At 33.4% G+C, this 15047-nt stretch overlaps 3 protein-coding genes and 1 long non-coding RNA gene across 4 annotated transcripts; 1 reads left to right on the top strand and 3 right to left on the bottom strand.

Moving 5' to 3' along the window:
• Nucleotides 1-767: 767 nt before the first annotated feature.
• On the bottom strand, nt 768-7051 carry LOC149896711 (uncharacterized). The gene is made up of 2 exons (XM_090117169.1): nt 6946-7051; nt 768-4387 (listed from the first exon to the last, which is right to left on the bottom strand). Exon 2 carries the CDS (start codon nt 4385-4387, stop codon nt 833-835), a length of 3555 nt encoding a protein of 1184 aa, XP_089973295.1. The 5' UTR covers nt 6946-7051; the 3' UTR covers nt 768-832.
• Nucleotides 7052-7326: 275 nt separating this feature from the next.
• On the top strand, nt 7327-9159 carry LOC149896710 (uncharacterized). The gene is made up of 2 exons (XM_090117264.1): nt 7327-7608; nt 7795-9159. Exons 1-2 carry the CDS (start codon nt 7423-7425, stop codon nt 8977-8979), a joined length of 1371 nt encoding a protein of 456 aa, XP_089973390.1. The 5' UTR covers nt 7327-7422; the 3' UTR covers nt 8980-9159.
• A 34-nt stretch (nt 9160-9193) lies between these two features.
• On the bottom strand, nt 9194-11149 carry LOC149896709 (uncharacterized). Its single transcript, XM_090117263.1, has 2 exons — nt 10659-11149; nt 9194-10541 (listed from the first exon to the last, which is right to left on the bottom strand). Exons 1-2 carry the CDS (start codon nt 10854-10856, stop codon nt 9336-9338), a joined length of 1404 nt encoding a protein of 467 aa, XP_089973389.1. The 5' UTR covers nt 10857-11149; the 3' UTR covers nt 9194-9335.
• A 1061-nt stretch (nt 11150-12210) lies between these two features.
• On the bottom strand, nt 12211-13041 carry LOC149896708 (uncharacterized). Its single transcript, XR_016458268.1, has 3 exons — nt 12912-13041; nt 12757-12820; nt 12211-12414 (listed from the first exon to the last, which is right to left on the bottom strand). It is a non-coding gene; the product is annotated as an uncharacterized LOC149896708 (long non-coding RNA).
• Nucleotides 13042-15047: the final 2006 nt, after the last annotated feature.

Here is a 15047-nt window from a genome sequence, read left to right as displayed (position 1 = left end):
TAGGTATCTTCTGATATAAAAGTTTAATTTTATTACAGCTTTAAGATATTATGGACTTGAGTTTCTAGTGTGAATATCAATTTAATATAAGTAAGCATTCATGAGTAAAATGGTTGCAAGTTTAAATTTTTAAAAATATTTTTTGATATAATCTGATTAAAAATAAAAGTTTTTCGCAATTATTCCCATATGTGTTAAGAGGCGTTACATTGTACTAAATTTAATGACTCTGTGTATACGGGAATAACCCTGTAGGTTTTGATTTCCTTGCGAATGTCGAAATTTGCGAAAAAAAAATTCTCAGGAATTGTTGGATAGATTTTCACAGGATTTTCACTGTCTATGTATTAAGGACTGACTTAAGCTACTTTTATTCTGATATTTCATAAGGATGTTTTTTTTCTCATAGCCCTTAGATCATTAAGTAATGATCTAAGTCATAGCCTAATCATAAGTTAATTTTATACCCAACTAGCTGTTCGCCCGCGTAGTTAAAGGAAAACCCGAATAGTTCGCGTCCCTGTGGCATTTTCGGGATTAAAATCTTATGTGTTAATTCAAGATCAGTTGAACAGTTTTTGCGTAAAGGAATATCAAACAAACCTACAAATATTCGCATTTATAATATTAGTAGGATACTTAATCTAGATTTGCAGGATACCTAAAACTTACAAAATTAACAGTAGGTCTAGGTGAAAATTTGCGTTATTAATAGCATATTGTAGATATAATATTTATGAGGTGGACGGATAAATAAAACACAGTGATAACCAAATTAAAAAAGCTTTATTCTCAAAAAAAAAAATACATAAATACATACATAGCTTACTGTTTAATACCAAATTCTTGTAATATAATCTGTTTGTAATAAAATAAATTGCACTTCTTGAAACTCACTCGTTTTTAATGTATTGAAAACCTCATCATAGTGCTCAGACCCTTTATGGTATTCTTTAGCGAAGACATGCTGAGCGAGCAAGTGAGCCTCTAAATTGTTATTTTTGAAAAGGCCTTTTATAAGAGGTGTCGTAAATTTGTGTTTACTCGGTGTGTAACCGATGTAGGATTCTAAAAACTCAGTGAGGCCTTCTTTGTATATCTCTATAATCGACATGAAGAATTCAGCCACAAGTTCCTTGATTTCATTTCCCATATACTGACCGAAATAAGTGCCCACAACTTTCATTGCATTATCTTTATTTTCATCTTTAAATATATTTGGATCCTTTGCCATAGCACTTCTTATTGCCTTAAAGAAAAGTATTATAAAATGCAATTTTACGTATTTTTCGAAATATTCCAATCGTGCCATTACCTTGTGTAGACGTGCGATTATTTTTTCAAACATTAGCAAACATGATATATATTCAGTATCTATAAACACTTCAGTGTATTTTAAAGAACGCAAAAATTCATCCATAAATTTAATTATGCAAGATTTATCTGGTATTTCTTTCCACGATTCATCAATTCGGTCAAAGAATGGATTTAGAACGTTTTCAATTTTTTCCAACTGTTCCTTTTCATTCTTACATAAAAGTAAATACTTTGCTGTTATACGCATGTACATACTCATAACATTACTGGAAACGCGGGCTCTTGTCGTTGGCCTGATACCGCATAATACTAACTTATTGTAGTCTAACAGATTAGCGACCGACAAATCTTTCTTTATGAAATCCTCAACGACTTCACCAATAAAAACGGGATCAACTTTCGGCAGAATATTTTCTAATTTCGACAGAGCTGACATAGCTTTTTTCGACTTGAAAGTTATGTTAATTTGGTAAATTATGGTCCAAAATTCAGCTTCAATGTTCTTCGGAACATTGTTTGTAAGACTTTTATACGTTCTTTTAGGGCACTTTGAAACGTCCATATTTAACAAAATATTTTTCACAATTTTCCAAATATTGGGTTTTATTATGCGGGAATTTGCAAAATAATAGGCCACAGCCACGGAAAGAGCGATATTTGGCTTTTTTTCAGATACATAAGTAAATGTTTCTTCTTCAAACGAGGTGTTCAGAGCGAGTCGCAGGCCAATACCATAAGTTTGGGGCCATTCGAGACACGACTTTACGTATTGTTCCAGAGCAATCGATCTGCAGATTAACACTCTGTTGGCTACAGCCTTCGCACCGAACACTCTCCAACCGACTGCGTCGATGTCCACGGGTGGTTTTGTTTTGTGCGCTAATACTTTAAATGCGGGTGCAATTTTAGACATGGTTGTTCGACTTTTTGTGTCTATCTCTTGTATTCTTTTTAGCAGTATGTAATTCGATGATAATATTGCTAAAGGTCGCACTAGGCGCGATTTTGGCTCTCGATCAAAGGCGTCTTCCAAGGCTGTCAGATGCTGAGCAGCGAGGCCGTTTGTTTCACTGAAATAAATTCTTAAAGATTTTAAGAAGCGATCATGATTTGTATGTTTCTTAGACGCTAGAGCGGCAAAACTTTCACCTTCATCTAACAACGATATGTTGTGCCTTAAAGCATTCATGTATGACGCTTCAGATTGTTTTATCGGAAACGTTTGAGCGATGAGCTGACGACGAGCGATTCTTTTATCGAACAGGCGTTCTATTAAATCTGGATTATTTTGCGATATTTTTGCCAGTGTATCAACCGCACCACTGATCTCGTTCACATTCATTTTATATGCGGAAACTAAATCTAAAAATTCGTTTGGGCATTCTGGCAACAGTAACGGTGGCAAATTTTCTTTCACTAGCTTTATTTCAGCGGCACTCAACTCATAATCCTTGAATGTTGTGAAATGTTTCTTGAATGCGTCCATTAAACCGATAGACTGCAGAGTGTTGTTAACAACATGACGAAGGGTCACTGCGTGGACACCTTCCACACACAACGGGTCACCCGCGCCGCCATCGAGGCCCAACCCGTGTCCAAATTTAAGCATAGAGTCCCACACGGCATCAGATGCCCGCCAAATACAACCACGTTTCACGAAAGACCTCACAATAGCAGCTCGCAGATTGCTCGGCTCATTGATGTGCCGCTCCTCGAGCATCTTCATTAGTTTTTCAACTTGCTCCGGCACTCGACCGCTCTTGCTGACGAGGACTAACAGGATGCTTTGTCGCTCTTCCACAGTATTCGAAATCTGCAAGCGACCACTGAGTTCGGTAAATGTTTTTGCGAATCCCGTGATACGATAACGATTGAAAAGTTGATCTAATAAAGTTTGTCTATGACAACTGACACCTTCCATTTTCATGCTGCATTGCATATATTTTCGTTTCTTTAAACATCGCCTAAAATCCATGTCTACACAATCATCAATTTCGTAGTCGTCGTGTTCTTCATTGCTAAAGATATGGTCGTCAAGTTCATCCAGCTTCAAAGGGGAAGGTGTCGGGTACGGCCATTCTTTGACTTTATCACCAACAGTTTTGTCTCCAAAAACAAGTTTTTTAAAAGAAGCTCTATCATCGGGAGGCAGTCGCTTTATAAGCGGCTCTACAGATTTATAGGAAAACCATGATTCAATGTATTCTGCCTTTGCTAAAAGCAGAACGAGTTCTTTACATTCATCTGCAGACAAACAAACAGCCAATGTTTTTGTATTTAAAAACTGTGTCGTGTATAATTCTGGCTTAGCCATAAATCTGTTCTTAAAGTTTTTCATGATATATCGAGTCGATGAAGGGCTGAAACAGTTATGTCTATAGTCATTAAAATATAATTCAACGAGATCTAGATACATATTCCCATCCATTTTCAATAAACATTTCAAGCTATTGAAATATTCCAACTCGGAATCCAAGTACCGCGTTAGGGCTTTTCGATTACTCTTCAAGCCTTCATAATACATTGTAGCAATATGCGGACACGCATCGCACAATCTCGCTAGATGTTTTGGCGTTATTTTGTCGATAATGTGAATTAATTCACCTTTAATAAATTCTCTTGAACAACACCAGAGGAAATTAATTGATTCGTTGAAATTAGATTTGTAGTATTCGTAAAATATTTGGCAACGTTCAGAATCTTTGAGATTTGCTTGAATCCAATGTTTCATTTTGTTTACAGCCGGTTTGATCATCTCTGGAAACAGGACTGTCTCTAAATAATCTGGATTTATGATATTACGATGTTCTGAATCTAATAGCCATGTGCTCTTCAAAACTCTGGTAACATACAGCATATCATCATCTTTGAGTGCTTCAAGAACATAATTTACAATTTTTTGACGATTCGCTACATCGATCTTAAATATCCTTTCGATAGGAGTATTTTCTGGAAGGCTTGGGAAATCGTATGTTTGCTTTCCACAAGTTTCTGTGACGAGCTTGTTTAGACAGCGATGCCGTTCCCCCAAATTCTCACCCACCAAAATTACTTGACCGCTCGAATCCATCTGTAAAGATTTAAATGTCTTTTGTTATTAAACTGACTAGATTGTTGAAAGGCTGCTTCTATTTCAAAAACTAAACGGAGTGGGAATAGGGAAAGGATAGAAGCGTCTACATATAAAGAGAAGCTGCGAGCGCAAAGCCATGGTAAAGTTCGATTCAAACTTAATGGTGGTTCGGAAATTAGGTGCAAGTGCAGGTGCGCAAAGATACAGCAGGTAAAGTTGACAATCCCGCTGATACCCAAAATATGCCTATTGCGCTGTGCGCATCGGAACGTACGATGTTCCGAGCCGCCATTAAGTTTGAATCGTACTGTACTTAATAAAGGGATATAGGTAGTAATAGTCTCGTACTATATTAATTTTATAAACTAGAAAATTTCCGATTATTCGTAACTTTTTAATATAACTTTTTTAAAAGAATTTTAAACCATGAATCGGATGAATTTTTTTTAATAAATGAATAGACGATTGTTTGCCGACAGACTTCAGAAGACTTCAAAAGATTATGTGCGTACAAGCAGGTAAGTAGTTATAGATAAAAAAGTATATATTTTTAAGATATTTTTAAACAAAATATTATTATAAAAAACAAAAAACCGGCTGCTAAAATTAATGAAAAAGGAAAACAAATATCACAACTTTACGATGTTGCAGACAGACAAACAATAGATACAGACTTTGTTGCCTAACATAGGGGCAAAATATCTAAAAAATATACGTCTGTCTTCGTTTCACACAATATAGGTATGTATTATGCTCGAAAAATATAACCCTCCAAAAAGTATTAACCGTTTAGGTTTTTAAATAGGTTTTTTCTTTTTACAATGATAATCGCAACGTGTTTACTAAGAAACCCACATTTTGAAAAATCTCGCGTGAGATTGCCCCTAGTTATTTCTTTGCACTTTGCCGCATTACTTGGGTTATTAGTCGCAACACACTCGAGAGCATATTTGATGAGTTTCTTGGTTTATTGCTTTACGACAAACAAGACATGATCGCGTCCATCGCGCTAAAGGGACTGCAGTGAGGCCGGTTGCCCTATGTTGAGCGGAACATAAGTGATGTAGGCGGTGTCGTCTCCATACGTAGTAATAGTATCTCAATGGCAAAATATAATAATTTTCGAGGACATAAATATAAATATAGTACGACATAAAAGAGATGAAATTAATTATTTTGGAACTAATTCGTTTTTCATTACCTGGCAACCCTGAATTGGCAATGTAGCTGTCAAGTTGAATAAAAATTTGTTGTTTTTTTCGTGAAGTGGAGAATTATTGAGATAAAATTGTTATTTAGAACAAGAAATTTAAATAAAAAATGAGACATCATGAAAAAGGTTAAACGTAGCGGTGTCCGTGATGTGGTGTATAAAGTTTTTATTCGGTGTTTGTCCGAATTTCAAGCTGGAAAGTTATTGACTGATTTGGAAAACGTTTACAAACGTACAGCAGAATATACCGGTGAGATTCCATTTATTTTTGCTCAGTACTACGTAAAATAGAATATTCCATTAGTGACAAGTGTTTAATGTATGTATGTATGGCGATTATTACGTTTTCGCAATTTAATTTGAGGTTATTTGTATGTAAACAAAAACTAGTTTTTATAGTGCGACCAGCACAATTTGAGTCAAGAAGTTATATCCAATCCAACCAGCCTCAAATAAAGTACCTAGTTTAGATTTTACTACATAGTATAGTGATAACTGTTTTCATACAGCTATCTATCTATTAATCAATCAAACCATAAGAAAAAAAATCATATTTACTGTATCATATTTACAGATACTGAAGATGCCCCGTACCCTCTTGCCAGTACTTCGAAACAGAGTGATGATCAGTCCTTTGAAGGAGTAGAATATTTAGATTTTGATGAATTATATTAATGTACAAAATTTATCTACAAAAAAAATAAAAATATGTGGTTTTCAAATCGCCTTGTTTTTTTCTACCCGACGGACCCAGAAAGAGGGTAATGTGTTTGAGCTGCATGTATGCTTGTTTGTTTGTATGTTTGATTCTATGTGCGCCTCTGCAGTCTAAGCACTTGACCGATTTTTATAAAATAACTAATTCCAAATACATTTAAGTAAAATTTGACCTAGGTAGGTCAATTAAAATACTAATGTATTTTTGTCTTAAATTTACACTATTGCTACATTGAAACAATTATAACGGTTTAAATCGCGGTATTTATTTTAGATTATATATATAGATTTTTGGATTTTTATTCTATAGTATCAAGATCGCTTGCGTCGCAGTATCAGTGTTGCTATATGAGCGACGGTGGCGCCCTCATTTATTTTCATCTCTTTTGTGTCGCACTGTATGTTATAAAATATATTGTTGGCATCGATGAGTAACAGATTAAAATATACCTATAATTAGTTTGAAAAGTTCTTACAAATTTTCAATGCCGGTTATTAGAAACTAAGTAAGAAATCTATGTATAAAATCGAATAATAAAATGTCTTTGGTAAAATCTACAAATTACATAACATTCCATTTTTACAAATCAGGTTATTATTACGCAAAATAAGAGTTTTTTCGTACCTTATTAGAATTCCTAGGTTTTAACTTTTAAACGACTGCCTATTCTAGACACATTCTAAATTCTAAAAACAAAAATAGCTATGACCTTGATGAGTCAGTATTGATCGTATTGATGTTTTTTTTTTTGTGGATATCTGTCAAAATTCAGAAATCAAATGTTTACAGCATAAAATAATTGACAATGAAATAAATTAATTACATTAATTAAAACGAGTACCAAAATATTTTCTCTATTTCAATAAATGTAATTAATAAAGTTTAATGGAATGTTTTAATTTGCAGATCTTTATTATCTATAATATTCTTGACATAGTTGTGGTAATCTGTGGAATGTCACTGACACATGTCAACTATAATTTGACATGACCCCCTAGCGCTAACCTTGACATTTAACAAGAAAACAACAAACTTTAATATAATTAAAATCACATTTAAAATATTGCCTTCACTCTATAATTTTGAGAATATTGGCGAACCATGTTAACGTATGATGAAATTAACTCACTGGCTCTTAATTTTTTATGCGGCAATGTCAGTCAAATATGTAGGTTATGTTTTGCATCGACAGAAACGAAAATGATACCCTTTGATAATAATATCACGCTATCAACAACTTACGGTGAAGAAAATATTACATATTCAAAAATGTTTTCAGATTTAGGAGTAAGTATATTATTGGATGAAAACCTAATTTTAACTTTAATTGAAGTTATTACTTCATAGTCTTTGCTTAATGTAATTATTTAAAATTATAAACACAGACTAATAATTATATACTACGTATACAAATTATATACTTAAAAAAAAACAGTGAACATCTAGTTAATAATTCTTAATTATTTGTTAAAGGTGTCGTCAGAAACTTTGCTACCTCAGATGCTATGTGAAAACTGTGCAATAACAACTGTTAAGAGTTATGTATTTTTTAAACTTTACCAATACTCAACAGAAAGATGGAGCGAAATTCTAAATATTGTCAATGATAATCTAGATACATCTAGTAACCAAAAGCAGGATGTTCAAAGTATATTTCTAGTCATAAACAAATCAGAAAATATTCTGTTTCAAAGTCGCTCACAATGTGTAAAGAAGACAAAGAGAGAGGCATTAATCAAATTCAGGGGTATCGTAAATAGGCATAGATCATTAAAGAAAAAAGAAACAACATTAAATGTGGCTTGTTCATTCTGTAATGAAACTTTTAGCAACCTAATACTACTGATGAAACATATGAAGGAACATAACAGGTTATCCCATCCTTGTACACAATGTCCAAAGAAGTTTTCAAATGCCTTTCTATTGAAGGAACACAAGGAACGGATTCATAATCCAAAATTGTTAAAATGCAGCTATTGCACTGAGAAATTCAGCACACAAAGACAACTAAAATTACATTTGCGATTCTATCATGTTGAAGTTTCATGTAATATATGCCTTTTTAAATTCAAATCAAGAAAAGAACTGAGGACCCATTTGAATAACCATAGCCTCCTGGAATGTGAGATGTGTCAAAAGAAATTCAGAAATAGACAAACATATAAGCGACATATAAAAACTTGTAACAAAGATAATCAGCTACAATTTATATGTGATATATGTAACAAGGTTTATTCACATAAGAGTACACTCAGGACTCACATAGCAACTGATCACGACTTTGGTGAGGTGCTGACTTGTGAATGGTGTAACAAGAAATTTGATGCGTTGAGTAAGCTTAAAAGTCACGCATTAAAGCATACTAAAGAAAAGAATTTCCAATGCCACACTTGCGGAGGTAAATTCGTGTCAAAACCAGCGTTAGTATACCACACAAGATTGCACACTGGAGAAACACCTTACCCTTGTGATCTATGCGGTCAGAGCTTCCTGTCAGCTTCAAGAAGAATGGCACATAAGAAAAGAAAACACTTTGGGCCCACTGAAGAATGCCATATATGCAATACAAAGTTTTTCACAGGATTTCAGTTACGCAAACATGTTCAGAGACATTCAAATCCACATAGCAAGCTTTATGTTGCTAATGATGAAGAGTAATATTATGCATTTGTATCTACTATTAATAATATAGTTCTTATTAGTGTACATTCCTGTGTGTTATGCAATCCCTCTTTTAACTACTGCAACTGGTCTACATTAGAAAATATGTTATTTTATCATTGAAACATAATATTGGAATTTATACAGTAAATTATATCTAGTGCAAAAAATATCAGTATAGTTTTATTTCCAACAAATGATATTCAGTAAAGAAATCAAAATATCAGTGTAGTTTTATTTCATTATATCATTATACATGTATATTATTTACAATTAAACAGCTTTAAAGTTAATCATTACCAACAAATATTACTAAGTATTAAGGCAGGACTTAAAATATTTAAATTCCATATTCAGTCTTCAGGTTTTACAACAAATTTTCGCATGTTCTGTTCCAATGGTAAATTTGGTGGTATAATGCTCCTGCCATAGTACAGCTTGCTCGATGGATCATGGTGTCTACTTATATGCTGTTTGAGAAAGTGACTGGTCACAAATTTCCTTGAGCATATTTCACACATTAGCGTTGGTCCAACATGTTTGAACTTGATGTGTTCAGCACGAGCCGATGCATTGACAAACCTCTCACTGCAAAGCTTGCAGCTGTAGGGCTTTTCCCCTGTATGACGCCTTGTATGATACAACAGCGCCTCCTTTGAAACAAATCTGTTATTGCAAATATTGCATTTAAAATTCTTTTCACCAGTATGTTTAATCATATGAACCCTTAAATAGCTTGGTGCTGTGAATTTCTTGCCACATTCAGGACATTCATGTGGCTTAGCATTGCCATGAGCAAATCTGTTGTGTACGCGTAAACCCCCCTGAGTACTGTATGCCTTATCACACTTTTCACATATGTATGTTTTGTCCATAGAACTCCTACTTGGATGCGGCTCCAATAAATTGTTAAGACATAATTTAACATGACGATCATAGAAATCCTTTGTTGTGTACGACTTTCCACATTTGGGACAGGAGTGCTTTATTCTGTGCCTTTCTTCATGAGCGCGGAGCCTCTCCAAGCCTTTACAAGACTTCCCACAATCTGTGCACACATGACATTTGTGATACTCTTCCTCGTGCTTTTTGAGACCTTCCTTTGTGCCCTGATAGTGTGAGCATTCTGGACATTTGTAACGGTGCTCACGACTATCGTGCAAACTCAAGTCTATGTTTGTTGCAAATGTTTTGTTACATTTACCACATGTTACCGAACCATGGAATGATATATTATGCTGGTTGAGCGAATCAAATGTTTCAAATAATTTAAGACATTCCAGACATTCAAAATGTTTGTTTTTATTTGTAAATTTCTTCTTACGTATTGGCTTACTCATGAATAACAAGTCTACTTCGGTTTCCTCTACATTAATAAAGATATTTTTATCTCCAGCACAAGCATGAGTGTCCTTCTTAAAAGCCTTAGAAATATTTTCAAATACTTTGCTTAAAATTTCTGTGGTCTGTTGACATCTATGAATAAAGTGCATCATTGACTGTACACTTTCCACACAATCAATACATAGAGCATCTATTCCAGCAATCTCCTCAGAAAACTGTAACGAGTATGAATGTAAATATGTGATCAGTTTCATTATATTATTTGCAATTTGACAAAAAAATGATATGTGTAAAAATAAGGTAACTATTACGAGAAAATATTTATAACTCACCTCTTTACCCAATTGTTTACTGAGAAGCTTGTAAAGTGGTTGGAAATCACCACCATTAGGATTTACAGAAATAGGGTCGCTTAGTCGAACGTAATTTTCTTCTATTCCCCTCAGACATAACCTACAATGACTAAATCTATTCTCATTTAATATGTTAGACACAATTACACTAATATTTACACTTGAAAAGTAAGGCATATTGTGAAAATAAATTAATCAAAATTTGCGCGCGCTTCCACAAAATTTCGTTCAACAATTTTAGAGTTTTAGACGAATGAAAGTTTTAAGATGGCAGCGCCATTAAGAATTGGCGGCATCTGGTATTAACATATCAAAACAATAGTATATGAATAAAGATCAAGATGTTATGTCTTAACTTAATAATTAAAATATTTTAATTTGATGAATAAAATTTATTATTAAGCAATTAATTTATTTTTTCCAATTTGTAAGTTTTAACCTATATGTCAAAAATAGGAAATCGTCAAGAAATTTTCAAAATGTCAGATTTTCTACCCATGATCTCCATGATTCTATCACGGACAGATTAAAAATATAAAAATTCTTATGTCATTCAAGATTTATGTAAATACCAAAAACAGGGTGTCCCAAAAAGTAGTGATAAACTGAATGCCACAATTTGGACGAATTAACCAGGAAATTGAGAGAACCAGAAGAAACCATTTAAAATAATAGAAGCACATTCAGACATTTAAAAGACAACTTTTTCTGGCGATGTCGCACTTGCATTGAGCAACAGGAGGGTCATTATAAATTTTTTTCGATTGAAGCCTTATGAATAATAAAATGAAATTTTCAGGTAGCTACCTGATAGATAGAGCAAGTAAAGCCAAACGGTAATTTTTTTATGTGAATTTATTTTTTTACGGGCCCTTGAAGTTGTGAATATACTGGGTAATTTTATATTTCTTGGCATTTAATTCTTTTTTTTTATTAGATTCAAAGCTCTAACGATAGTTAATGTTATCATCCTGAATTGGCCTATCTATCAGCTTAGCACACAAAAAAAATAATCAAGCATCTAGCGCAATAATTCACGTCACCATAAATAAAAATCTCATCATACCCGGCGATAGTTGAATAATTGAAAAAAAAACGTCATAACCCCGAAATTACGAAAAATCGAATAACATACATGGGAGTGATTCGGATAGCCCTCTAGGTTCTCTATCTCCCAGCTTCAGTATATCACTACTTTTTGGGACACTCTGTATATTATATTGGTGTCCAACCTGTGGTCCAACCCAAAGAGTAGTACCATATATAATAATTAATACAGGTCCAATCACAGGTGTAACCGTTGTGTAATATTTTTATATCTGTGCGTTGTGTCCAAATAATTTATACTATTATGCTCCTTTATCATATTATCCCTTTTTAGAAGCAGAAATTCATTCAATGTTACACATGAAAATATCCTTATTGTTTGTTATGTTTGTTACTTAATATAAAAAAAATCGCCATACCCACCATATGATCCATCAAAAAATAAACTAAAGAAAACGTTTTTTTTTTTTTTTTTAATCTTTTCAATATAATATGTACCTATGTGACAAAATTAAATTCATAATTATACCTATTTGCGTATAACTTTTTAATTCATACTGTTAAAATGTACAGTAATTTCTTTAAAAATCTAATCCTACTAGACGTTTATTCGCTATCATTTTTCCGATAACGTTGCTAAAAACATGTCCAGCATCATTTACAGCTTGAAATATGTCTATTGGATATTCTGGAACAAATAATATATTTAACTAAGTTATTATTAATTAAGGTGAAGTTAATATTGTTGCGTAATAAGTGGCGTAAATTAACTGATAAGTAATGGATATAGAAAAAAGAAATATATAATAAATTCGAAAGTTTGAGTGTTTGTTTATTTGAAGATAGCCTACTTCACGCAAAAACTGCTGGACCGATGTTCATGAAATTTGGCACACATATAAAGGGTAACTTGGATTAACACATTGGATAGATTTTATCCCGAAAATCACCGGGGTTTAAAAACCTAGTAAAGAAAATATAGGTAACTTATTATAGATTATCTGCAATATAAATATAAATTATAGAATACCTTTAGTCATATTGAATAGTGTGTTTTGTGAAACAAAATCACCATTGCTAGTGTCGTTGTTTATCTAAAATAAAATAAAATGACAATATTTTATCATAATATTGTTCGCAATATGAACCACAGTATAACATTATTCCATCGATTGAAAAACTTACCGTTATAATAACAAATATAATCAAATAAATGTATTTTGAACACATTTCAACTGTAAAATAACTTGGATAAATTTTTGGATGCACTTTTCATTTTGATTGAAAGTGACTTTTTGCGTCATTTTGAATCCCATGGGACTGTGGGTCGTTATATTTTTGGAACAGAAACATTTTAATTTATATGTTTTCTATTCGTAGAGGGAGAATGTACTAGAGACGACATCGGCGTATACCCGAACGAGATGGCGAATCCTTACGTCAATGTTGCCAACTATTACAAAAACTTTTTATCCGAAAAACTGGCAAAATATCTATAAATGTTTGGGTATTTTTTTGTAAGATAGGTTTATGAAGAAAAAGACAGATTTGAAAAGATTTTGTTATTTATTAACTTAACTAGCGACCCGCCCCGGCTTCGCACGGGTGCAATGCTGATACTAAATAGTAAATACACTACAGAAAAACTGTGAACGTTGTATATAAAAACATAGCGGCCCGCTCCGGCTTCGCACGGGTATAAAATATATAGCCGGGCGGCCGGCCGGTACAAGCGCGGATCCAGGGGGGGGGGGTCATGGGCCATGCCCCCCCCTGGGCCATGTGCACGACCTAAGTGGACCACTAATTTAATATTAACTTTTGAAATTAACAAAGTAATATTGTTCAACATGATTTTTTATTAACTTTTGAAACATAAAAGTAATATTATAGAACAATGAAATCAATTTCAAACGGAAGAGAATATAGGTAACAAAAATTAGAGGAAAAGTTATTTACGATCGATCTGAGATCGGGATTAAAAAAACTATAACTGCGGAATAAAGTTTAATGGTAAAGTTGTAGGTATTTAAAATATTTATTACAACTTTTGCTTTTACACTTCTCGCAATTAACCACAAATATCGAAATATCCCAGTTCATATATTTTTTATAAAAAAACAAGGCTAAAGTTTAGATATCATTTCAATCAATGGTAAATAATAATAGAAAATACAGTAAAATTAGGACAAAAAAGGTCAAGTGCGAGTCGGACTCGCGCACCGAGGGCTTCGAACAAACCTAATTGTTTTATTATGTTGTATCTTTAAATGTTGCTTGTAGCAATTTTTTCTTTGTCTGTGCTATAGGACGTGGGGAGTACCTTGTAGGTTGTGATTCCCTTGCAAGTAGTTGCTAGTTTCAGAATATGCGGTTTTAATTGCTATTTCTTCTGATTCAGATTCAAATTGAATTTGAATCAGAAGACAGAATAATATCTTATAAAACAGATACGGGAATAATTACGAAAAACATGAATTTTTTATTACATTATATAAAAAAAAAAATTAATCTTATAACCCCTTTACTCATGAACGCAAATGTAATGTAGGTATTCAATAATTGATATTCACATCAAAAACTTAGGTCTATTATACCTTTAAGCAGTAATAAAATCAAATTTCTATGTCAACGCAATTAGAAGATACAGCCGTAAATGTAGTCTAATAAAAACGTACTGGAAATAGTTCAAATTAAAAGCAAATTAAACGAAATACATTTATTTGAAAATGAACAGCAAAATGACGGTAGAAATAAATGGGCAAAGGGTCCGCGATAATGTGCGCGCGAGTAGCAGACGAAAATGGACGACTCCGCCGCTCGTTCGTTCTTATAAAGGCGCGCCGCACCTCGGTGAGGAAGGCGCGGGGGGTGGCCTTCCGGATTTTACTCCAACACCGCCTCTCCTGACGGGGCAGGGTCCTCGCTGCCTTCAGTGGCAGCTGCAGCTCGTGTGGAAGGGCCAGCTTCGCAGTCTTCAGCGTTATGATGTGCATCGTAACCTGGAATATACAAAAAAACCGACATTGAAAAAAAAAATACTTAAACCAATGCAAATGAGGAAAGCTGAACCGGAAAACCGAACCGTGTAACAAACTTTACACAAACATTAACATTTAATATTAAAAAAACATTTCACGATTTTGGGGAAAATTTTACCCTGTACTGGTATCCCTAATGTTAATCACATGATTATACCATAAATTTGAAACTACGTAAAAACAAATGGCGTCCTGAACAACAAGAACACTTCGTAATTTAGTCGGATAACACAAAAAAATGTTTACGTCTATTTCGATGAAAATATTATATATTTGTAGA

This window comes from Colias eurytheme, chromosome 27 (assembly GCF_061535395.1).
Source record: "Colias eurytheme isolate Ceu_HAF_F1 chromosome 27, ilColEury1 Martin Lab GWU primary, whole genome shotgun sequence".
Taxonomy (NCBI): Eukaryota; Metazoa; Arthropoda; class Insecta; order Lepidoptera; family Pieridae; genus Colias; species Colias eurytheme.
The sequence above is the reverse complement of the archived record's forward strand: the minus strand, read 5'-3'. Positions and strand labels throughout refer to the sequence as shown.

What these genes read in the sequence shown, in the direction of transcription:
- LOC149896711 (XM_090117169.1), bottom strand. Translation starts at nt 4,387, where the DNA reads ATGGATTCGAGCGGTCAAGTAATTTTGGTGGGTGAGAATTTGGGGGAA.
- LOC149896710 (XM_090117264.1), top strand. Translation starts at nt 7,423, where the DNA reads ATGTTAACGTATGATGAAATTAACTCACTGGCTCTTAATTTTTTATGC. An exon ending in AAATGTTTTCAGATTTAGGA is followed by an intron (nt 7,609 to 7,794) that starts GTAAGTATATTA and finishes TATTTGTTAAAG; the next exon opens with GTGTCGTCAGAAACTTTGCT.
- LOC149896709 (XM_090117263.1), bottom strand. Translation starts at nt 10,856, where the DNA reads ATGCCTTACTTTTCAAGTGTAAATATTAGTGTAATTGTGTCTAACATA. An exon ending in GTAAACAATTGGGTAAAGAG is followed by an intron (nt 10,542 to 10,658) that starts GTGAGTTATAAA and finishes TACTCGTTACAG; the next exon opens with TTTTCTGAGGAGATTGCTGG.